This window comes from Nothoprocta perdicaria, unplaced genomic scaffold (genome assembly GCF_003342845.1).
Source record: "Nothoprocta perdicaria isolate Ctin4 unplaced genomic scaffold, notPer1 scaffold_268, whole genome shotgun sequence".
In the NCBI taxonomy this organism is placed as follows: Eukaryota; Metazoa; Chordata; class Aves; order Tinamiformes; family Tinamidae; genus Nothoprocta; species Nothoprocta perdicaria.
In genome coordinates this window covers 270,520-296,491 of record NW_020455497.1, presented here as the reverse complement: position 1 = coordinate 296,491, position 25,972 = coordinate 270,520, and the positions used below count along the sequence as shown (strand labels likewise).

At 40.3% G+C, this 25,972-nt stretch overlaps 1 protein-coding gene across 2 annotated transcripts in view; it reads left to right on the top strand.

Moving 5' to 3' along the window:
- Positions 1 to 25,972, top strand: part of FHOD3 (formin homology 2 domain containing 3) — a 363,251-nt gene that overhangs the window by 152,956 nt on the left and 184,323 nt on the right. For both annotated transcript variants that reach the window (XM_026040807.1, XM_026040808.1), the window contains exon 4: positions 9,797 to 9,864. In XM_026040807.1, coding sequence (XP_025896592.1) covers positions 9,797 to 9,864 — 68 coding nt within the window. The remainder of the gene's footprint in view (positions 1 to 9,796; positions 9,865 to 25,972) is intronic.

The following is a 25,972-nucleotide window of genomic DNA, read 5'->3' as shown; positions in this document are numbered from 1 at the left end:
GGATTATTATAGAAAGGCTTGTCTTTTGCTCTGTCATTGTATGACATGTAACAAAGTGATGTCCTGATCTGTTGAAAAGTTCTTTCCCCTCCCTCTCCAAATGTCTAAGTTGAATTTCACTGTCTGGATTTGGGTGTTTAAAGATGTGGGTTGGTTTGAGAGATTTTCACAAGAACGAAAGCACAAAAGCCGCCATCATAGGTTTAGGAAAGCTGAGCTACAGATAAAGTTCTTTACGTTGAAGAACAGAGTGTTATATGGAGACATTGCAAGAATTTTAAGAGTCTAACAGATTGTGGTTGTATGTAGGAAAATGAGTAAAATAAAAGCAAACAAATTAGTTTTTAGAAACCTGTGCTGTCAAAAGTGAAATGGAGGGAAAGGTTGGAATAAATATCTTGCCCGTGCTTTGGATTTTCCATTGAAGTTTTTTCTTTTTCTAATGGAGTTAACTGGGGAGGGGGAGGGGGAGAAGACTGTAGAGGTGAAGCCCTGCTTGGGAGTTGATGACCTCTCTAATCCTTTCCACAGTTTTACCCGCTGCCTTATTATGGCGAGTGGGCCAGACTTGACGTTTAGATCTTTTCAGAGCCACTGAGGTGCTTGGGAGGCAGCAGCATCTTGGATCTGCAGCCCACCACACACGCTGCCTGGGGAGGGACCAGGGCTGCTGGAAAGCCCTGCTCTCGACACGTGTCTGACACGTCTTGGCCTGTCTGATGCAACTGTCAGACGCGGCCTGGGCTTGACGCTCGAGAGCTTGTTCACGTTCTTGGCACAAATCGATGGTCTCTTTGCCCTCAGATGCTGTGCTTCTTGCCAAGCTGTCAGCACAGATAAGGCATTCATTATCCCAGGGATAGCAGGTGTGTGCCGAAAAAATTATTTATTTCTTCATTTTGAATAGATTGTTCTAGTTTATTTGTTGCTCTCAGCTTGGTAATACAGTTGAGTACTCAGCGCAAGATGTTGGCATGGTCTTTAAAGTTGAATAAAAACAGAAAACTGAAATACGGCTAACACAAGATTACCAAATGCTTGTAATCAAGGAGACCCTGATATATATTGCTGTTCAAGCACAAGTATACAGTCCAGCAATTTGGAATGCTAGTGGTAAAATTGAAACAAGCGTTAAAGATTTGCCTTGACTTACATATTTTTAGATAATTATTTTTTAGCCTCAGATTGGTTACAGTAATCTCTAAAGAAAACAGTAAGCTCTCCTGTATTATTTTCTTTGCTAGCAATTTTCCCTGGCACCATTCTCTTGAATTATGTAACCTATGTTTTAATATAACTGCTGCTTGCCTACTGTATTACTCTCTAGGGGACAATTTTGCATTCGTAGGGGATGAACAAGATGACCTCGTAAGTCTTTTCTATCACCACTTTCTATAGTATGGTGCTGTAATATTTGACCTTGTTACATAGCCTTTTCTCTTCCGCAGCCCTTTGACTTCTTTCAAAAGAACAGTCATGGCATTTTTTGACATGTAAAAATGTGTTCCTTTGAAGTTGTTGAGCTGAAATGCTGTTTCCTGCACTTGAGAATTGAAGAGCAGGTTAGTACCTTTTGCTCTCAAGGGAGGAGGGACTATATAAATAAATCATTGCAGGAAAATACCTCACAGCCTCTGTTTCATGGCTGGAATGAATACGCTGAAGAACCAGAGGATCTTTATTTTGCTAAGATGTTGGCAAGACCATAACTTTCGAGTATGCCTTTCTAACACAGCTTTTTCTTTCAAGGAGGTGAGGAAGGAAGGTCAACTTGAGCAATATGTGCTCGATCTGCACTTTGTTCATGGACCTACACAGGGTACTTGGGCCTCATTTGAAACAGAAGGCTTTCCCCATGCGTGCTCCAACTTACCACGCCTTATACCTACTGATAAGAAATACTCTTAAGAAATGCTAATAAGAAATATAGCGCTAAAGAAAAAACTCTGTATCTTAGCTTGCAGGACAAGGAGGAATAGATGAGTGGGGTAATAAAATTAAAAATAGCAAAAAGAACTGCAGAGGGCTAAAGCCAGAAGTGGATTCAGGCATGTCTTGCAATGCCTGCTTGCCCATAGCTTTCGGCTTGCAAAGAGCAAATGCTTTCTGTGGCGTTGGCTGGCTGTGGCGTTTCTGAGAGCCCAGTGCCAGCCTGACCACAAAACCCACCTTCAAAACAGATTTTCTGCAGTGAAAGTCCCCTGTATTTTCTTCATCTCTGCAAAGACAACAAATCTTAATAAGCCTGTGTATTTTTTTTTTTAATTGGTGCAATGCTCGGGCCATTCAGCTGTCTTAGGGTTATTCCATCCATGCAGTTAGTCTCCTTTGCTGTTCATTTTGAGTTTTTCTGTCCCATTCTCATTTGTACCGTGCAATTCTCATGTAAAAACTGCTATTAGGTTCTTTCTGTGTGGGGCTCATGTTTGCTGTTCATGTCCTTCCTACCCATAACGGTAGGGAAAGGAAGGTCCATAGCCACAACCCACAGGATCCACCAGATGAGAACTAATGTTTCCTGTTGCACTTAACTATATAAACAGTTGCTGTGTTTTAGCATCTCTTTTTAACGTATATCATTGGCATTTATTTGCCTAATATGTCAGGATAGCATGAGAAATGTTGTTCTTTGCTCCACATGCATGGAGATTGGGGTCCAAGAGGCAGGGAATGGTATTTTAGAGCTTAGTGGGGAGGAAGCTCTTCCTAATGGTTTATCCATGACACGTTTACAGTTTGCCTGAAGCAAAGCAGAATAAGCAGCATTTTGGTAGAAAGGGCTGAGTGGAGGGATCAATTAATTCTGTAGGACTTCTCAAACGAGAGGTGGAGACAACAGAAAAATCCCTTTTACCAGTTGTATGTGGAGGAAGCTGCTCCTGGGCTACTTTTGTGTGTGTACGTGTGGTTTTTTTTCTTTTTTTTTTTTCCCCCGATATGTATTCTTAATGAATCTGAAATATTGAGCACAGCTTAGAGCAAAGGTTGGGGGAGACTCCAGGGCATACAGGAATGATGGATGATTCAGCAATTGCTGGGCAAGGCACTTGCCTGAGTGGAAGATCACTTGTTTTATATGAATGATTCAATTTCTCATTCAGTTTTCTCATGCTTTTTAATTCCTAAATCCTGATTCTCCTTAGATGAGCATTTAAGCATTACAGTTATATTCAAGCATTCTTATTTTTACAGTAAAAAATTAAATCTGCACCTTAACCAGGTCAGCCTTCTTAGCTCTTCTTCTTTTTGTCTCTTTTCTGTGGTCTTCAATCCTGTTCTTCATGTTGTTTCTTCTTCTTATCACTCTTTTTCTTCTGCCTCTTTTCCTTCATCCTCAAGAATATCATTTTTCTCCTCAGTCCTCTGGAGTTTTCTTATTGTTGCCCCTTTCCTCCCCCACATTAGTGGATCCATTTTTACATCCTGTGGCTATTCAGGAGCAGGAATCAAGGCACACTTTGGAGGACACTGGCTTCTGGAGGAGGGGATACATTTGCTCTTGAATTTAAAATATGCCTTTGTTCTCATGCTGACAGTTTTATGGTAAGTCATGTGAGGTGCAAGTCGGCATTTTTGATGCTTCGGAGGAACATCCGAAGAAGGTTGGTTCAGTTCCTCCCCTAAACGGTGCCTGCCCACGCAGCCATAGGGTAGCAGCACGGGCGCTGCCCCACGACCGGCGTTGCACTTAGTCTGTTCCTTTTCATCAGATCGTATGTGATTGCTAACAACTACTTTCCCTTGCTCAGTACTAATCATTTCTCTCTGAATTGGTGGGAGAATATGTAGTTCAAGTTTACAAGTGATACGTGTTGCACCATTGAATGCACGAAAGTCTATTTATACAGAGAAAATTTAAAAGAATTCAGAAAAAAAAAAGTAATATGCAAAAGTAAGTAATCCCAGCAGAAGAAGCCATTATGTTAATGTAATAGTGGGCAATGTGCCTGTGAATGAATCCCCTCTCTGTGTATTTTCTAGGGGGTCTGGGCATAAAAGGAAAGTGTATCGTCTTGCTAGCAGATTTATTACCAGCTTTTGTGGACAAAAACAAAACTAGAGAGAGCCTCTCTCTGGCATAGGCCCAGGTCTTGTCCTCCAGCCCTGTTTTAATTTGTTTGACATACAGTGAAGGAATAGCACGCTGCACTAATTAACTTTATTTGCAGTAATTTTCTAGATCTGCAGCGCTATACATACCCATGGGCCTACTTTGGAGTCCAGTGAGGTGAGATTAGTTGTCAGGTCTGGATTAGTTGTCACAGTGAGATTAGTTGTCAGGTCTGGAGCTTGGCTTACTGCTCTGCTACTCCGGTTTGTGCCCAGGTTTACACTTGCCTAGATCCATTGAGTCAGGTGCGGTAAGACCCGCTTGAAGTTACGGTAGCACAGTAAGGAGCTCGGAGGTATCGCACTCAGCATTCACAGGAATACTGAGATTTTTGATTATTAAAAACATACATTTATTTTCCGTCACTGCTGGCAGAAACATGCAGTTAATTTAAATTCTGAAGGATAGTTTAGTGATTACTTGTTTGTCAGGAGTAAGGGTTTTTTTTCTTTTTTTTTCATATTTGCAAAGCAAGAAATAAAACCTTAATATCCAGGCACAACCCTGATTTCTAGCTGTTGGTGGAAGCCGGAGAACATGTCTACTTTTGTCCCATGCAACAACTTTAGGAATGAATGGCAGGAAATATTTACAAGGTCTTTTAATTAGATCTGCACCAGCTACCCTGTTAATGTAATCAAATGTAGAGTAATCTCCCTTTTATGTTTTTATAAGGAAAGGAGCTTCGTCTTGACATTATAGTCTTGGAGAAAGAGGCATAGATGGGAAATGTGGAGGTCATTCAGGCAGCAGCAAGTGAAGCAGAGCAACTCCCATTTGTGCTCAGCCAGATGTTCACTAGCCTTTGCCAATAGCTCAGAAGGCTGATGCTACATAAATTACTATATCCCAGGGACTAATTCAATGGGTGTGATGGAAGAGGAAGGGAGGAGAATGGTACCCTGTCGGTCAGAGGTCAAAAATGAGACTGCACCAAGCAATATTCAGCCATTTTTTTAATTATTTTTTTTCTGTGTGGATTGAAAGCATTTCATTTTCCCAAAGAATGTAGAAGAAATGTCAATGATTTTATTAGGAATAAAGAGGCAGGTTATTTATGAAAAAAAAAATTCCTATATAATGATGAGATGTATACCCAATGACTTGTAACTTGATGAACTGAAGGTCATTTTTGAAAAAAATACAGTAGCCTTTGACAGCTGTCAGCAGTGTGATGAAGTGAAAATCTTTAGAAGGCTTCTCTCTCTCTCTCTCTGTTCTTTGCTGAGAGTATGCCAATAGCAAATCGAACTGCCTGGCCTCCTTAGCGATTAGTAGGCTCTTCAGGTTCTTCTAGAGGAATTGTTCTTCATCTGGTGTGTCTACTTTTCTTTCTAGGAGAATTATTTTGCAGAAGCAGAGTAATAAATAAGGACTTTTCTTTTAGCGTACGTATTTGCACTCTCCAAGTGCTGTTAGTGGAAGAAAATAAATCTATTGCTACCCTTCACATGTTTATGTTTGTATCATAGGTCTGGAGGTAATCTGTGCTCTGCTTAGAGCACCACCATGTGCAGACTAGCAGTGAGCTAAGGGCTAGGGATCAATGCCCTGTGATGAAAACGATCATCTAACAAATGGGGCTCTTGGATACAAAAAAATGGAAATTAAAAATTGAGCTCTTGCTAGCACCCAGTTTTAAATCTGCTTTGTTTCAGATGAGTTGATTCTGATTTTGAATGCTTGAACCTTGCCAGTGCTGATGCCTTTTAATTTCTCAGAATTTCCTAGAGGCTTCAATTAAGAAGCTGATTTTCAAGGTCACTAAAATACCACCTTAGCATCCTGAGCATTATTTCTCAATCAGTGGGAAACTGTCATGGAGGGACAGAGAGCCTTTCCCTCCTTAAAATAAAGAAATAAGCAGTGCCCTCTAGTGTTACCACCAGAAGAAACCACCAGGGGAGTTTTTTTATCATCTGCAATTAGATGCAGATGTTGCAGAAAGAGCTGCAGACTTCTTTTTTTTTCTTTTTTTTGAGATTTAGTTAGGTAGAAAAGATATGACAATCTCTGACTTAATATACTTTCTTTCGTCCTGATACCTTATGGCAGGTTTATAATGCATCTCCAAACAGTACGTGATCTGTGGGAGAATACGTGCTTTTCAGGGCTCTTGTTGTTTGGCTATTTTAGTAAAATGATGAGACATGATGAACCCTCAATGGAAAGCACAGCAGCTAGTGTTTTGCTTGGAGCTCCAAGGTTCAATGTCTGGCCTTGTTTAATACTGACAATAAATATTCAAGCTCATATCCAAGCTCCTTAATTCTGTCAAGGATTCTCAGGATTATATCACTAGCCACCTTTTCTCCTTTTCTAACCTGCCTGGCCAGTGTGATTGGGAGCTGTTATTTATTTATTTGTTTATTTATTTATTTCTAATAAAAGCAAAGCAGCTGTCCCCTCTCTCCTGCTGGTGTTGGGGTTCCTGCATGATGCAGTGCAGTTTATAACAGGTTACCTGGGTAAGTTGTATGGGCTGTCGCTGAAGCACCTTGTCGGGGAGGGAGGAAGGTTGGTTCAGATGACAGTAGTAGTTGGGGTAGTTTGGACTTGTGCTTAAAAACCCTGAACGTACTTCATTTTGGTTAAAGGGGCCTCTGTCAGGGATGTGCCTGCAGGAATTATGATCACCTCAGTACTTTTTTTTTTTTATCAGAGAAGGACAGCTTCCTGAGTGTGACGGTTTCTGTTTTGTTAGATGTATTCTCACAGTCAAGGTTCCCTTCTGGGCGTTTGGGAGCAAGCCCCGTGACCACCGCAGAGTTCACATCGCTGTTGGCACATGGGAGTGCTATAGGGCCCCACTGCTGCTTCCCAAGTGTCCCTCAGCTCAGATCTGGTAGATACATGTTCAGCTTTTTGCAGAACACCCCACAGAAATTCAGTAAAATAGGAACTTGTATGAAATGATCTCTGGAGTGGTTTGACTTATGCAGGCTTTCCCATCTGCGGAGAATTTCACCCTGGTTTGAAGTCAACTAAACTAAAACATTTTCTAATGTAGCATTACTCTGGAGTGCCACCTTCTCCCCTCTCTCCTTGGGATAGGAGTCTATGAGCATTTTTCATGGTTGCCACACTATAAGATAAGGGTGCCAAGACTTAAGAAGACAGCCTGCACACAAAAATGTAAGTAGAAATAGTTAGAAGCTTGTATTCCTGAGTTGATTCAACAAGATTAACCTAAGGTGAGGAGGGAGCTATGAAATTGCCTTTATATAGATTGCAGTGCCTCGGCAAGAAGCAGCAGGAATGGGATGATGAATCTTAATGATTGCTCCATGAAAAGTGGTGTCAAGCCAGTTCAAATGTTTGCAATACCTGCTTCTGTCTGGTCGCTGCTGCTGCTACAGCAATGGATCCTTTTATTTATTTATTTATTTATTTGAACTGCAGTTAGGAACTTCTCTTTTTTACTACATCTGAATGCCATAGCACTACTTGTGCTATTGGCCAAGAATGATGTTATTACTGTAAGCACAAGGGGAAAAATCAACTTTGTTCTTTTGAGATACTCTAAAAAGCCGCATGTTCAAATGATAGCAACCATTGCTGCAGTATTTTAACAGCTAGCGCTTCCCCCCCCCAGGCTGGGGGCTGATAATGTTCCTCGCAAAGAAGGCTGACAGATGGCATTTGTTAAAATGTTGATATTTATGCACAAAGTTGCCAGGACTTTAAGAAATGGTGCCGCTCTTAATTAAGATGATAATGTACTGCCTTGTTTGGAGACACTCTGCTCATAAGGATGCTGGTGAATTATGAATAGAGTAATAACAAATGCCAGATGGAGATATCTTTCAAAGAGGAATATTTTGTGTAATATGGCATGTAACATTGACCAACTACGTCCTTAAAGACCGCTATTATTGTTTAAGCTTTCCTGACAAAATTACTCTTTATCCTGCCAAGAAATGTAGTTTCACATGCCAGTGTGTTCTTAAGCTAGAGTAATTAAAGCATGCCTCTAAGTTTATGGCTTGAAATGAAATCCTTCCCTCCAGTGTTTTGTCAGGATTCTGTAAACAGTGCAGGAAAGGAGACAACTTATAACAATAATAGTTTTGCCAATTCTACACATTCTGCCTTTGAAACCGAAGGCAGTTAGGGATGAACAAAATTACTTAGGAGTTTTACAAAAATGTGCAAGTTTTGCTGAAGCTTTACTTCACTATTTTTTTTCTTCTCTTTTGAAGGCAACTGTGAGGAATAAGAAACATTTGTCTTAAATTAAAACTTGCCTTCTTTGTTTGAAGTGAAAAATGATTACTGAGGTATAAATGCATCAAATCTGCATATCGTGTGCCTTTTTATAATTTACTGAGAATGGGTGGGGTAATAAAACTTAATGTCATTTTGTAATGTAATTAGTGATTAGAATATAAATAGGCAAGGGAAAATAAAAAGGAAAACATAGGGGTTGGCATTTTGTTTTCTTACATTCTTGCTCCATAGGCAGGCGAAGTTCGATCTGTGCAGCTACTGCGGCCACTGCTGCTGCCCGTTGCAGATGAAGTGCTTTGGTGGTGTGGGGTGAGGCAATGTGTGTCGGGGCAGCTGACTGCAAAAGTTTGATTTGTCTTGGTAATTGCCTTCCTATTACTTCAAAGCAGTAAAATTCAACACAGAGAAAATTAGGAGTGTGTACAGCCACTGTTGAATATAGTCTCAGGTGTATATGTCAGTGTAGTAGACCTTAGGTTACGTTGTGCTCTACCCACACCCAGAGATACAAAACATTTCCTAATGCACAATAATTAACATAAAACATATGTAATGAACATCTTCCAAAGGCCAAACACTGTGGCAGGATACAGAAAGGTTACTGCTATCTACTTCGATTTGTTTTTCTGTGAGTGCATATAATAGGAGTATAAACAATGTAATATATTTCCATACTGCATGGTGAAGAGAATGCTTCAGCTTATATTAGAAAAAAAACTAAGATAAGTGTTCATGAGGATAAAACACTGTTTTGGATTATACTTAGAACAGACTGTCCAGCTATTTTTGGTATTAATGTTCGTTGCAGTTGTAGAAAGGGATTAAAAATAGAAAGATGAGAGCACTGGAAAAGAATGTTGAGAGGGGAGACAAGCAAGAATGGGATTCAAAATATAATGACAAAATATTTTTATATTAAATACAATATTTATATATGTTATATAATATTTATATGTAATATACAATGTATAATATTTACATAATATATTTAATATATAAAATATAATAATTATGTATATAATATTAAATATATTTAACAAAATGTATTTTGTGATAACAAAAGCAGAGACTGCTCTCAGCTGAGTCATTTGATAGTGATTTGTAACTTAATAAACCATAATTTAGCTTTGTGCAGAAAGAAGAGTATTTTTGACTGTTTCTGAAATATCCTTAGAGTGTTGCTACTCACTAAGCTCTTTTGAAAGTATAGTAAACTTACCTGGGAGATGTCATCTGTAATTATGCACAGATAAACCCTGGTCTTACTAGTGTTTTTTAATGAGCAAGCATTGTATATATGAACAAGAAACTTGCTTACTTTAAAAGCAGTGTACCTAATGGAAAATTGGCACTATGAATCTTCCCACTAACCCTCCTGAAATCTGTGCCCCTTTTAAACAATGTTGTCACTTTTGCTATTGCTGACCTTTCTGTTATCTCTTTTTTTCTTTTTAGAAAAACTCTACAATTCCAATGGACGGGAGCTGAGACGGGCGCTTTTCTCCTTGAAACAAATATTTCAAGTAAGTGAATATGTTATCAGTGGCACTCGGATGAATATGGCTTGAATCTCTTTATTGATGTAGGGAATAGCTTACAGGTGTTGGCAAAGGAGAAAATTTTAGGAACCCATTTTTAAAGAGCATTCAGGTCTGCAAGCCTTCCCCCATTACAACTGTCTGAAGAGGACAGGACTGATTATGGAGGAATGGCAGACTTAATGGCTGCTGGGAAGGGAGGAAGAAAACTGGGAGTCTTGCATGGAAAGCTGTGCTGCTTGTTGGGCAGTGAGACAGATAATGCTGTATTGGGAAGTTTGAAAGGGAGATTCATAAAGCAGAGCTAGAAACCTATCATTGGAGCAATGGGTGACCACAGAAGTATTGTTGACAAATGGATTAGGTTTAAGCTGAATTAAAAAAAATAAAAAAAAAAAAGAAAGAAAGAAAAAGAAAAAAAATCTAAAAAAGGATAAGAGAAGACATGGGACAAATCTGAGATATCTGATTTTTGACTTAAGTTAGAAATGAGAGGCCCTAGTATATTGGTTAATCCAGAAAGATACTTCACAGAAAGACAAGGATTCAGATATGTGCTTGTTATGGAGAAGAGCAGAATCAGTAGGACCTTGAGTCCTTTGGAGAAGGAACAGATAAGACAGAGAAATGCTGTGGGCAGCATGAAGGTAAACAGATGGAGATGCTTTCAATATAAGATCCATTTGCCTGGCTAAAGGGAAGGACTAGGTAAAGATGCAGGACTGGAATAAATCAGGTTAAAAAGAACAGGATAGAGAAAAATTTTTCTTTTTGTGTGTGAGAACCAAGCATCCTACAAGTCTAATCCTAAAACTAAATTCTGAGGGAGAAATTCCACTTCTGTCACTAAATAGCACTGAAATCAATTAAACAACAACAAGAAAGTACACTTCTTATCCTTTAAAAATTGGTGATGACAAGCTGTAGCCATATAGAGCTGCATGGCACAGGTATTAGTGTTTGAAGTACATGTAAGAATTTCAGATGCTTACTTAAGCATTTTTTGGTTTGTTTTGAATTAATATTTGTTCTAAGAAGAACAAGAATATTTCAGTAACATTTGTTCTAAGAACAAGAAGAATATTTCAGTAAATCTGTAAGACTGCAGAATGGGATTTTTCAAAGCATACAGAACTTGAAAGTTCAACATTTATTAGTAAGTACCAGAATGAATTTTCGAGCAACAGGAATAGTTGGGGAAGTGATCTCATTTCACAGAGAATTTTGGTAAATGAAGATAGCCTTCTCAGGTCACAACAAAGCTGCTTGTGTTTTGAAAATTTTTGGATAGGAAAGGAGTTCCAACTCCAAACAAGTCTGGTTGTCTCATGGTTACAGATTGAGAAAACCATTGCATATTCAAGGCATTCGCAGGGAAGGGCTGAGTCATGAAGATGCAAACTGGGTTTCCCAATGAGCTTGCCAAGTGGGTAGACTGCATGCTTAGAGAAAATTAGGCATATTTCCAAGAGCTGGCTCTGTTTTCTTCTCTCTCCCTTTTTTTTTTTTTTTTTCTTTTTTTTTTTTCTTTTGGTGTTAAACACATCTCATTCTGGGAAGTATTTGTTTGTTTATGTGAATTTACATACTCCATAAGCTTAATTTGAGCCTTCATGCATATCACAGAATCATAGAATCATAGAATCATTATGGTTGGAAAGTCCTTCAAGATCATTGAGTCCAGTCATAAGCCCTTCAACACCATGCCTGCTAAACCATGTCCCGACGTGTCTCATCTACACGTTTCTTGAATACTGCTGAAGACAGCGATTCCGCCACTTCCCTGGCATCCTTTTCTAATGCTTGACTGCTCTTTCTATGTAGAAATTCTTCCTACTATCTAACCTGAAACTTCCCTAGAACAACTTGAAGCTATTTCCTCTTATTCTATCTATAGTTATCATACAAAACTCCTTTCAGCCTTCCAGAGTCTCAGGCCCTAGGGACAAGAGAAGAAACCTGGAAAGAGGAAGAGTTGCCCTGGGTAGAGGAAGATTGGGTCAGAGAGAACTTAGGGCAATGTGACACTAACAAATCGATGGGCCCTGATGGGATGTACCGTAGAGTGTGCTGCATGAGCTGGCAGATGTTATAGCTAAGCCGCTTGCCATCATCTTTGAAAGGTCCTGGAGAACAAAGGAGGTGCCGGAGGACTGAATAAAGCCAATGTCACGCCAGTCTTCAAATAGGGCAAGAAGGAGGAGCCAGGCAACTACATGCTGGTGAGCCTCACCTCCATCCCTGGAAAAGTGATGGAACAGCTCATCCTGGCTGCTGTCTCTAAGCATGTGGAGGACAAGAAGGGGCTCAGGAATAGTCAGCAGGGATTCACCAAGGGGATATCACGCTTGACTAACTTGATATCCCTCTGTGTTGGAGTGACTGGCTAGATAGGTGAGGGGAGAGCAGTGGATGTCCTCTATCTGGACTTCAGCAAGGCTTTTGACACTGTCCCTCACAGCATCCTCCTGGGCAAGCTCCGAAGGTGTGGGATAGATGAGTGAACGGGGAGGTGGATTAGGAATTGGCTCAGTGGCAGGATGCAGAGAGTCAGCGGCGCTGAGTCCAGTTGGAGGCCTGTAGTTAGCGGTGTCCCCCAGTGGTAAGTCCTTGGTCCAGTCCTATTCAATTTATTCATCAGCAACCTGGATGAAGGGATGGAGTGGCCCATCAGCAAGTTTGCTGACGATACCAAACTGGGAGAAGTAGGTGACACCCGAGAAAGCTGTGCCACCAGCCAGAGGGATCTGGACCTGGATAGACTGGACAACTGGGCAGTGAGAAATCTCATGAAGTTCAACAAGGGCAAGTGCAGGAATAATCCCAGACACCATTACAGGCTGAGGACTGACCTTCTGGAGATCACCTCTGTAGAGAGGGACCTGGGTGTCATGGTGGATGACAAGTTAACCATGAGCCAGCAGTGTGCCCTCACAGGCAAGAAGGCCAATAGGTTCCTGTCCTGCATCAGCAGGACTGTTGCCAGCAGGTCAAGGGAGGGGATCCTGCCCGTCTACTCAGCCTTGGTATGGCCACATCTGGAGTACTGTGTGCAGTTCTGGGTTCCCCGGTACAAGAGGGATGTGGAGGTGCTGGAGAGAGTCCAGCACAGGGCTATGAAGATGATCAGGGCCTGGATCAACTGCCCTGTGAGGAAAGGCTGAGAGAGCTGGGCCTGTTTGGCTGAGGGGGGATCTGATAAGTGTACATAAATACCGTAAGGGAGGGAGTGAGGAGGATGGGACCTCTTTGCAGTTTGTGGCCACTGATAGAACTGGAGGAAATGGCCACAAACTGAAGCACCAAAAGTTCTGCAGGAACTTAAGGAAAAATCCATTGACAGTGAGGGTGACAGAGCCCTGGAACAGGCTGCCCAGAGAGGTTGTGGAGTCTCCTTCTCTGGAGATCTTCAAAACCCGCTTGGATGCTGAGTTGTGCCACGTGCTCTAGGTGACCCTATATGTGCAGGGGGGTTGGACTAGATGACATCCAGAGGTCCCTTCCAACCTTAAGGATTCAATGATTCTATGATTCTATAAAAATTAGAAAAGAAAAATACAAATTGAGATAACATTATAGGCCAAATACTCTTTTCCAAATGGTCCTACCTAATTTATTTTTATAGTCTATAACATCAGAGTATACAGACATTAGAAATCCATTTATCTAACTTTTTTAAGAGTATACTGCCATATGAATATCTATTTATTTTTTTTATCTTGTTGTATTTAGTATTTTAAATTCTTCAAGAATACAATGTTTTGGAAATCAAATATTGATTTCAAGACCAGTCTTTTTATTTTCATGTGATGATCATCTTAACAATTTCTAGAAAGTTACAGAGAATTCATCTTATCTTGAAGTGCCAAAACATTTTATCACACCATGTTTTTATAATCATTTCATTGTGGCTGAGTTAATTTGGCACAGCTCTGTGTCTGTATCATTTTTAATTTGAAGAACTTCAAGGTAATGTAAAGTCTCTTATTTGTACTAAATGGGAACAGGCCCAAGTTTTACATCAATACTGAGTTCCAAGTAGTTAGATCTTTTGGTTTTTCACACAAGGTTTCAGCGAAGCTTAGCTAGGTTTGGCAAATGCAGTGCCTTTGTTTCAAGTTTTAAATGAAAGATTCCTTTGGCAAGCACAAGCTTGGAATTTCTCTTTGGTTTCTTACGGTGGGCTGTTCTTGGCAAAAGGATAAGGATTATGCAGAGCATTTTTCTTTGACAGTAATGTCATTTCTGCTGTTGTAATTTGTTCTGAAAGGTCAATATATCCATATTCACGATGTTTGACTTGATTGTACTGCAATATCTTGCTTTACCAGTGTGCTTTTCCACAAATGGAGTAAAGAAAGTAATGTTCAGAGTATTGGGAGTATGTTAAAAATGCAACCATAAAGTAACTTTAAAAAGAAAAAAATGCACATATAGCTAACAATACATTGGGCTGCAATTTCCTTAAATCAGTCCTGTTGCCTTAGTTGTTGTATTCTTGAGCTATCAGAGATTCATGATTTTTAGGTACAATGTGCTAAACTCCCAAAGGCATTTAGTGACAGAATCCAGTCCAGTGTGGTGCTCATAAAATTAAGATGTACAAACTGTTTCATTCTACTGTAAAATAGGAAAAATATGACTTCTTTATTTTATTCAATCTGCATTCATCTGAAAGTGTAAAAGGTAGTTAAAAGTACCATAATATGTGCAAATGTATGTAGAATCAGAGAATTATAAAATCTTTATGGTTGGAAAAGACCTTCAAGATCATCGAGTCCAATCATAAGCCCTTCAACACCATGCCTGCTAAACCATGTCCCAACGTGTCTCATCCACACATTTCTTGAACACTGCCAGAGATGGTGACTGCACCACTTCCCAAGGCAGCCTGTTCCAATGCTTCACCACTTCTTCCGTGTAGAAATTCTTCCTAATATCTAACCTGAACCTCCCCTGGCACAGTTTGATGCCATTTCCTCTTGCTCTATCTGTAGTTGTTTTGGAGAAGAGATTGACCCCCACCTCACTACAACCTCCTTTCAGGTAGTTGTAGAGAGTGATAAGTTGTCCACTGACTCTCCTCTTCTCCAGATTCACTAACTCCAGCTCTGTCAGCCGCTCATCATAAGGTCTGTGCTCCAGTCCCTTCACCAGCTTCGTTGCCAAAACTGAACACGTTATTTGAGTTGTGGCCTTGCCAGTGTGAAGTGCCTGTGAATGATCACTTCTTTGGTCCTTCTGGCTACACTGTTCTTGATACAAGCCAGGAGGCCGTTTGCCTTCTTGACCACCTGGGCACACTGCTGGCATGTGTTTCAATTGTCGACCAGCACTCCCAGATGCTTTTCTGCTGCACTGCTCTCCAGGCACTCTGCCCCAAGCCTGTAGCATTGTATAGGGTTGCTGTGACCAAAGTGCATTTGGCCTTGTTGAACCTCATACAGTTGATCTCAGCCCATAGATCCAGCCTGTACAGATCCCTCTGTAGAACTTTTCAGTTGACCTCACGCAAGTCAACTCTTCCTTCCAGCTTAGTGTCATCTGCATTGTTGATAAAGAGGACCTGCCCCAATATTGACTCCCGGGGAACACTGTTTGTGACAGGTCACCAGCTTGATTTGACTTCATTCACCACAACTCTCTGGGCCTGGCCATCCAGCCAGTTTTTCATCCAGGAAAGAATACATCTAAGCCATGAGCTGCCAGTTTCTCTGGGAGGAAGCAGTGGGAGACTGCTTCAAAGGCCTTACTGAGGTCTAGGTAGACCACATCCACAGACTTTCTCTCATCCATGTCGCAGGTTACCTGGTCATACAACAAGGTCAGGTTGATGAGGCAGGACCTGCCTTTCATGCACCTATGTATCAGGCCTGATCCCCTGGTTGTCTCGCACATGCTGTGTCATCATCCTCAAGATCATCTGCTTCATAACTTTCCCTGATACTGAACCATAGAATCATACAAACCTTAAGTTTAGAAGGGAGTGTTAGATATCATCCAGTCCAACCCCCTGCACATGCAGGGTCACCTACAGCATGTGTCACAGGATTGCGTCCAAGAAGAAGGCCTTTGAAGATCTCCAGAGGAGACTCCACAACTTCTCTTGGCAACCTGTTCCAGGGCTCTGTCACCCTCCCTGTCAAGAAATATTTCCTTAAGTTCCTGCAGAACTTCGATACTTCAGTTTGTGGCCATTTCTTCTAGTTCTATCAGTGGCCACCATGGGGAAGGGCCAGTCCCATCCTCCTCATTCCCTTCTTTGAGGTATTTATATACATTCATTAGATCCCACCTCAGCCTTCTCTTTAGCCTGAACAGGCCCAGCTCTCTCAGCCTTTCCTCGTAGGGCAGATGTTCCAAGCCCCTGATCATCCTCATAGCTCTGCACTGAACTCTCTGCAGTAGTTCCACATCCCTCTTGTACTGGGGAGCCCAGAACTGAACACAGTACTCCAGATGTGGTCTCACCAGGGCTGTGTAGAGAGGGAGGATCCCCTCCCTTGACTTGCTGGCAACACTCCTGCTAATGCAGGACAGGAACCCATTGGCCTTCTTGGCCACCAGGGCACACTGCTGCCTCATGGTCATCTTGTCATCCACCAAGATGCCCAGGTCCCTCTCTACAGAGCTGAACGGCTGTCTGCAGGCTGACAGGGCTGTAGTTCCTTGGATCCTCCATCAGAACCTTACTGTAGAGAAGTGTCACATTAGCCAATCTCCAGTTGTGTGGTACCTCCCCTGTAGGACTGATGATAGAAGATGGAGAGTGCCTTGGCAAGCACTGCTACCAGCTCCTTCAGAACCCTTGGGTGGATCCCATCTGACCCCACAGACTTCTGGATGTCCAAGTGGAGGAACAGGTCAATGAATGTTTCCTCCTGGATTATGGGGGTTTTGTTCTGAACTCTATAGGTGTCTTCCAGCTCAAAGGGCCAAGTACCTTGAGGATAACTGATCTGAGTGTTAAAGACTGAGGTAAAGAAGGCATTATCGTCATCCTTGGTGACAATATTCCCCACCACATTCTATAAAGAATGGACATTGTCCTTGGCCCATGTCTTATTGTTAATATATTTGTAGAAGCATTTTTTGTTCTCTTTTACAGCAGATTCATATGATCCACACCATATGATCCATATGATGCATTTTATATGACATTAAAAAGGTTTATTTTACAAAACCTCTGTGAATAGACATAACATAGAGAAGGCACATTATAGAACCTATAAATAAAAATGCATGTTATAGTTGCAAAACATAGATAAAATGGTATAATTTTTAAATATGAATGAATTAGGTAAGCATATGTCCCTATAAGAGGAAGAAGAAAAATATAAAAGATGTTTAAACCACTTTGAAATCTATAACCATATGTAAGTCTTCATCTTAAAGTCATCATCATCTTAAAGTTGTGGAAAATATTTTTAATCTGCCCATGTGTTAGGTTTTGTGTAAAGCAGACCTAAAGGCTATTTTTTTCTGTTTTTAACTGAGAAAAATTTATTTTAGGATTTTTTTCTTCTACTGTCTGTCATTCAATGGATGTGGGAGGTCTGCTGTTTTCCTTGAGGAGTCTCAGTCATGAATTGTGTTGTGATCAGTATAGCAGATGACAAAGTTCTAAAATTCTCCTACAGATTTTTCTTCTATTTTTTAAACAATAAAAAATAATCATGTAACAACTGAGTTTTGTGTAAAGTGCTACAGAGACCAGAGCTCTCCACAGCCTTGAAAACATTAAGTAGAAAGTGTTTGGATAGACACAGTCTTATTGGGGAGTGAAATCAAAGGTCATTCACTGGAGCTGCTCAGGCATCCCTGGTCCCATGGCAGGGAGAAGGAGATGCATTCTGTGTTTTCCCCTTGGCCTCTGGCTGCTCCTTCTCTTCAGGCGAGGGAGACCCATGATTCCTTGGGGCTGGAAGCTGTGCAAGGCTTGATATAGGGGCTACTGTCACCACTTGCCACTTGGACACCAACTCACCCTGATCAGAGTCCTTTTGGAAGGTGCCTTGATGAAGTCAAAAGAAGTGACAAACTTTGCTTTCCTTCCCAAAGCTAATGTACATTTAATTTAACATTACAGTTTATATATCTCTCTTAATCTTATTTCACAGAGGGTAGGTTTCATTTCTGTTCAGAGATTACCAATAAAATACATATAGTCTTAAACAGTGGGTAACATTATCACTGGCCATTATCTTGGACAAACATAGTGTTGACTTCATACCTAGACCATGTTAGAGACTAGAATCTAAACTATTCTTAGTACTATTGTAAAATATCTGTTATTTTTTAGGTATTATACTTAAAGAAGTTTTGGCGTTACTGAAAAGATATTCACAGAAATCTCTTGTTTCAAATTTTAGATATTTTAAAATTCAGATGTCAACCTTTTTCAGATTAGAGTACTTCCCAGTGTCCTGAAAGTAATCCTACATGTAATAAAACAACTAATGAGGACTTTAAAGGTATTAAATTTTTTGTTTAATTTTCATGTGTTGTATTTCAGAAGGTTACATTGTTTGTTAAGGCTATTTTTGCCGATGATCTCTTTCAACTATTCAAATTACCAGCTTCTCTGAAAGAAGCTGTGAAAGCACATGCTGTCCGAGTTGTGCCCCGATGTAGAGATGCAAAATAGCAAGTGCTATTGTAACTTATCTGCTTTGCTAACAAACTCCACCAATAAATGTATTTGTTTTGCTTTTTTTTTATAGTGTAAAACTGTGAACATTTCAGTTCTTGTTAAGCAGCAGCAGCAGATTTTTTGTTTGAGTGAGAGTGTGTGAGAAAGGAGTTCCTAGGGAATTAAGGGTTGTATACCAAACATTTTGCTTCTGGGAAGATTTAAGGACATCTTGTTTAAGCCAAGGTGAAAAGACAATATTTTAATACTGGAAAGAAATAAAATGGATTTTTCGATACTTGAGTGGCATAGTGTATCATTATCATCATGATTAGCTGACATCAGATGTGTTCTTTAGGTGCTTAAGAGACTGTGAAACAAACAAAAAAAAATATGACATTCAGTGTTTGATACTTAGGCAACCAAGAACAACAATTGTCGTCTCGGTGTGTGCTTTTGTAAAATGTTTGATGTAAATAGGTGTAAGAATAGGAAAAAAATAATATAAAAGTAGTGGTTTCTCTATATTTTTGTATGTCAGATTATGGCCTCACTTCTACAAAGATTGTGTACGTGTACTTTGGGAAGTGAAGAAGCTGGAGGAGAGAAGCAAATAGGGGGAATGTGGCAAACAGCCTAAAGGGCAGAGCAGCAAAAGCTTTGGGACAGCATGTGAGGGTAGTAGGGTATCTAAAGTGGCCACCAGCACCCATCAGAGATAGCAGGTAGAGGGACCATCTGCTGAGGGCTACACTGGTTACTTCTTGTCTGTTAAACTTGTCACCACCAAAATGCTTCTGCCACTGCCTCAGCAGCTGATGGTGCATTTGGAACATCCCAGTGCAGGGCACCTGCTTTCTCTAGGGACCTTCCTTCGAACAGCTTGCAGGGCTGTGAGGAGAAGACGACAGCTTAAGCTACCTAGTGTCCTCCTCTTACAATATTTTCTGAGGAGAGTTCCCCGCATCACAGAGTGAAAATACTTCATCTTTGAGAGACCTCTGTGACTGTAGAAACTGCTCCTTGCGGCCCACACATTGAGTATGGGTCATGTTCTACAAGTAGGGCTCAAACTCAAAGTAGAGCACAGGTTGAATGGATTATTACAAGAGCTGACTGCTTTAATCGCTGGCTGTCTGTTCCATGCACAGATTTCAGTTTGGTAGCTGCCTAAGTGAATTTAGGCTGAACCTGCAGTAGAATCTGGAGGGACTCACAGGAATACAAATATTTGTGCATGTGAGCATGCGTGTATGTACAAATAAGATGTTTTTCTTCCCAAATTATTTTCTATAGATGATGTGGCTCTTAAAAATGTGTTGAAATAAACAGTGACAATTGAACTTAGGTAGTATCAAACACTTACAGATTTTCAATCCAGTATTTTAATTTTGGAGTCCAAAGAACAGAATTACAGTTTGAAGTGTGGGAAAGTAAGTATAAATTATATCTTGGCAGTCCATGCTGCTTCAATCACTTCCTGACCATGTTTGTTCAGTTTTCAAGCCAAAATTAGATTTTTCTAACTACAAACATTACTAGCCAATCTTCATCCATAAAATGCAACCTGTTGCTTAGCCAATAAAAAAATGGACTCCAGAAATGGTCTGGAACTTGTTTCTAATACAGCACAGCATAACTCTGCTATTCCTACGTCATAGATGGGAGTAATTATTTTACTGGTAACTTTAGCAGATGTGATGCACACTGTGAAGGCAGGTAGCAACAGTTATAAATATTAATTCTTGTAGAGACATTATTGTGGTATATATCAAACATAGGCTCTGGGGTCCCATTGCTAGCTAGGCGGCTGAAAGAGGGCCAAGAGGAACTGGCTGTTGCTTTTCCGTTGCTACTGGGGCAGAGCACTGTATAAACATGTTAAATTATATAGGCAACCTGCGGGCATCAAGTCTCTCAGATAATGAAAGTACAGTGCGGTCACGGCCGCACACTCTCACGTACTGCTGAGGGCAGCTGGGTTAGGAGCCAGCGCTGGAGGAATGCTTCAGAAAGGTCAGTTGTTTTCTATTCTCTTTACACCACTAAAAGTAGAAGGGAGTAAATAAGGCAGACCAGAGAAGCTCAACCATCATGGATAGTGTAATTAACAATTAGAAACCTGGATTCTATCCTTCTTCCTTCATTTTCTTGTTATTGGAGGGAACTTTTAAAGTATATTGGGCAGTGGAGCCACATTTTACACACTCGTCATAGCGAGCAAGATGCATTGTCATTTGAGATTTATACGCGCACAAGTCTGGAGCTGCACATGCCTTTGCTCTTTGACCTGCCTCCTTCCTCCCTTTCCGCCCCAGTCAGCTGCTGTCCCTCTGCAGCTAATTTACATCCCCAAATGAATAAAGCCTAATCCCTAGCCCTTAATCCTCCTAAGCCCAGCTGAACTTTGTGATCCTGTCTTGACTTTGTGAGAGAAAAAAAGAAAGAAAAAAAAAAAAAAAAGTGGTGCCTTTTCAGTTCTGAAAGAAAAGATGCCTATCATTATATTTTGAAGGAAAGTTTCTGTGAAAGAACTGGCAAACTGGCATTTTAGTGATCTATTTATATATTTTTTCCTTGTTCCTTCTTTTTCTTTCCCCCCTTCACGTGAGCAGAAACATCTAGGATTTCTACTTCAGCATATACTCCTTGTAGGGGGAATCTGAGGAAGAGAGGTTTTCAAAGACAGATTGCTTCTTATATATTAATATAGAGACTGGACAGCACACTTTTACATCATACTATTGATAGATGTGACTGAGAATTTGCTAGCTTTCCCTTTCCAATTAAAAGTAGCAAATTTTGACTTCTTGAGACAGTCAGCATCTGAATGAACCTTCCTGCCCTACTGCCACCACTCTGCCCTAGAAGATTTCAAGCTGCAGAAGAGGCTACTTTGCAGCTTTCAGTCAAGTAGAGTTGAAATTATACTGCATTTATGATAATTCACATGACCATTTGACAAAGGACAAAATTAATCTTGGCAGTTCACCATACACAGGGTAGCGTGGCAGAAGAAATTTCACTTTTTGTGAAGTCAGGATTTTTGGTCCAAAGACAAAAACAGCTGGATCAAGAATCAAGTTGGAATTTCAGTTTCTTAATAAGGCTCCTTAGGAGTGACAGGACAGGAGTAAAGCTTCTATTTTAAGTGCATCAATCCTTACTGTTCACAGCATGAGTGGGGCTCTTCCTGTAGGACAGTAGTCAAAACATCCTTCTGTATTTCTCCCTGCTGTTTGTGCTTAGCAAGAAGATCCGTGTGGATAAGTCTTGTCTTGCTGCCCTTGTTGTTGTCACTTTTCAACCAACATAGTTGCCAGGTTTGCTTTTGGAAAGCTAGATAAGCAAGAAATATGATTACTTGCTTATTAAATAATGTACCACGGGGACAATACAGGCTGGGAAAGGGCATGGTTCCTTGTAAAGGAACCTTGTAAAGTATGCAACATGTAACTTTGTAACATAAACAGGTGAGATATGTATAGAATAAGATGAAATATGACAGAGCTCAAACAACCAGAAACAATGGGTGAAATTTTAGGGCAAAAAGGAAAAAAAAAAAGAGAGAGAGAAAAATGAAGTTCTCTTTGGATATATCATAGACAAGTCTCTTGTTATGATTTTTTCGGAAAGACAATACATTGCACAGCTGTTAGTCATGCAAAAGAGAAATATGCATGTGGATATGTAAAATATGCATGTGGATATATAGATATCCAAATGTAACTATGTAGTTACTATCCCCTTTCCCAAAATACTTGAATACTTGGAATATAGCTTTCACTAGTGCCAGTTAAAGCTATGAAGAAAATATTACTAGAAAAATATTAGAAAAAGGAAAAAGCCTCTCTAGAAACTGTTTCCAACCTTGATCCTCATTTGAAGGAGAAAAGCTTTCTGGTGATAAAAATAATTATATTTTGGGGAGAAGTTTTCAAGTATATAAGCCCCAGAAATAGCAGACTTCAGTAATATATTTAACAGTTTGAAAATATTTTATCTTCATGTGTGTAAGCTGCACTTCAGATAAGATGGATTCTTGGAGAGTCTTATTTCTTGGAAAAGAAAAAGCCTTAAGTCTTTATCTCTAGAAAATACCCTGCAATCCTGTTTGAGCAAATGCATTATATGGGGCGTGGAAACGGAACATAAAGGACAACAAGATTTGGTGGCTGTAATTCTTAATGTATTTTGGGTCTACAACATACTGTAGGCAGCTTAATCATAGTTTGTTGTCTGTTTTCATACATACATACATATATATATATATATCTCAAATGAGTTATGCAGGTAAAAGTATGATTTGTGGGTTTTACAGCCACTTAGCTGATCAGCAAACTTTAATCCCATAAGTAACAAAAATACATGAAAATATTCCTACTGTGGAGTTGTCACATATGCTTTATCTTGTTGTTGTTTTTGTTTTTGTTTTTTTTTTCTGAAACACCAAAGCAAAAGAAAAGATGCTATTGTTCCCAAAACTATGAACGGATGGTTAAAATACAGTTAGCTGATCAGGCCTCTGCTGTCTTTGCATAAAGCCCTTAAGTAGCTAGTCGTTGTGTCACCGCACAATCTTTATGGTTGTAGGAGTTTATAGGGAACCTAAGAGAGCTTTGCCTGTCTTTTGCTGCTTTGCTCATCAGTGCTTTCACGCCTGCTGATTAAGGGCTCATAAATCTTGGTGATATTAGTGGAGGAGCCTGTTTACATACCCAATGTCAACCTCTTCTTCCCTCCCTCTTAACCCGCGCAGGGCGGCTGCTTGTGCACAGCGCTGCTGCAGCCGCTACCGATCCCGCGCGCCGCGCGCGCTCCTTGGGGAAACCCGGGCCCCGGCTGCCGGCCGAGGGGAGCCATGACTCTGGAGGTCGCCTCACCTGGCAAGTCAGGAGCCTGGAGTTAATGGGTCTGAAATGATTACCCTGGAGCAAAATGGATGTAAACAGTCTCCTCTCGATTTGGAGTATACGGGCCTGGAGTCCTTTCATCTTCCCTTGCACATTCCAGATGTTGGCTTCGCCCCATGCCTCACGTATACACGATAGACTAGATAATGCACTGCCGTCAAATTTATGTCTAGCACATGATGTGTTTGTATTCTGCTTCATTACACCTTCTCCCTCTTATTTGGGACAGGAGAAGTATCTTAAAAGCCTTTTTTTAATTCAGGTTTGATTTGTTTATTCAGTGCTTCTCAAAAGCAGTCTGGTTAAAGTCCTTCAGCCCCTCATTTCCTCTGCAGTTCTGCTGCAATATATCTCATTTCAGTCAAGGATGACTCTGTGCTCTAGCAATTTACTCCCTCAGCTGCTTTGAGAAAGTTCCAGAAGGCAGACTGGACCATTTTCATTTTGAAGAAGATTGTTTAAAAAATGAAACTAAAAAAAGCATTTAATTCACACAATAAGTTATACTGAATATCAGGTTTACATTGATAAATTTTCCCCAGGTGATATTCTAATGTGCATTCACTGATAAATACTTAGAATATCTTAGATTTATTAATAGATAATGTTGTACTTACCTTTCACTGAATATCATTAGCCCTTAATCTCTGTTGAGAGTTTTCCTTTTTTGAGTCCGAGCTGAAGTTCACTGAATCTAGACTACTGTTAATTCCCCAGTATGGGAACAATTTTTTTTCACATGTCCTGTCTTTTTCCCAAATGACCGTGTTAGACCTACCAATAAATCTCAGAACTTGTACACCACGGTTATTACTCCTTTTGTCTGTTTTTCCAATATTGTTTGATCATGAGTGAAACCAGAGTAGATTTCTTTCTCAAGGATACTGTGAGCGTACTTTCCAAAAGTTGGTGCAAGCTCAGAATTTCTGCCAATGTGCCAATAAATACACCCTGAGCTGGAGCTTCATTACCAACTGAAAGAGTCATTGCAGATATAATCCTGCTCAGTGGTTTGTATTTTTATATCTTTTGTTTCTCGTTGAATAGAGAGTCACCTATGGTCCAATAAAGTAGTTTCTTGTCGTCGTATTTGTGGGAAAAAAAAAAAAAAAAAAAGAAATAAGGTGTTTTTCTCTCAGCCTCTTGACTCTGTACTGTGTTTTGATTTGGTGCTAATGTCTCTCACTTCCACATCCTTCCATTCCTTCCTTCCCTTGCCCGGCTCCTGCACTCCCTACTCCGGACACCTTTGGTGAGGAAAGCTGACACCTTTTCTGTTTGGTAGCATAAAACTTGGATCTGTGGACCTTGGCGTACAAATTAACTTACTTCCTGGGCACTGAGAATGGCATGCAAGCTCCCCTAGTGTAGACTTAGTTTATCTGAGCTGTGAATAAACTTTGTTTTAGTTCTACTTAAGGGGTTTGTTCTTTTTAGGAAAGGTGAGTTTCACAAACCTTGAAAAATGAAAGCTCACTTGACGTCCTTTGTGTGAAAAACAACTGTCTGGGAGGGAGAGGTTGTGTGGCTCTCCTTGATACTCAAGAATAAATATTCTCAGGGGTCCGCTATATCTGCTCCTGCCTCTCAGAGTGGCTGCAGGCTGCTTCTCATCCCATCATACTGGGGGAGCTGAAGGTAGTTTATCATTCAGTGTGGGCTGGCTTACATGCATGCACGTTTAGTTCTGGGCTTACTTCTGGTGCTTGATTTTAAGTTGAGCACCTCAAGTTTGGGTGGGCCAAACCTGAGATGCAGCTTTGATCAACAGAAGGCATTTTGTGGGGGTCCTTTTCTTGTTGAATTTTTTTTCTGCGGAGTCCAGTCGTTGTAAAATATTGTACTGGAACCTTGCATTAAGAATTTGGGGAATGCTTGCTGCACAAATTTACTTGAAATAAATAGCTGGAGATTTAGAGCTCAGACATCTCAATGATGACACCTGGGAAGGACTCTGCAATGGCCATTGCTCAAGACAGGGCTGCCAGATGTCCACGTGCCTTTGCCCCACGCACTTCCTGCATGTCAGGACATGCTCTGTAGGTTGGCGGCTCTTTAGACTAGGACTTTGGCCGAAGATACAACAGACTTTTCCTCTATATAAAGAAAAACACAACACATGCAAAAAAGAAAACAGCAAGCATAAGAATTAATGTTGAGTGTAGAGCAGTGGATTTCATCTTGCTTATTTTGTCTGTTTTATCTAATATTTCTGGAAATACGAGCAGGGGGGTTGGACTAGATGGCCTCTGAGGTCCCTTCCAACCTTAAGCATTCTATGATTCTATGAAAGTTGGGGGGAATTTTGTATGCTTTCTTTTTATATAGAGGATAAATAATTGTATTGTGTGTATATGAATGAATAAAGTATATTTAAATTGTCTTTAAAAATTATATTTTCACTTTCTCCTATATTCTTGAAACTATTTCTTCCATAGTTTCTAAATGTCTTGTGAGTTATCAATTCGCCTTGCAGTTTTCAAATATCCTATTTCATCAGCTTTTCAGAATTTTATGATGTAATTCTAATGAAAGAAATAAATTTCTA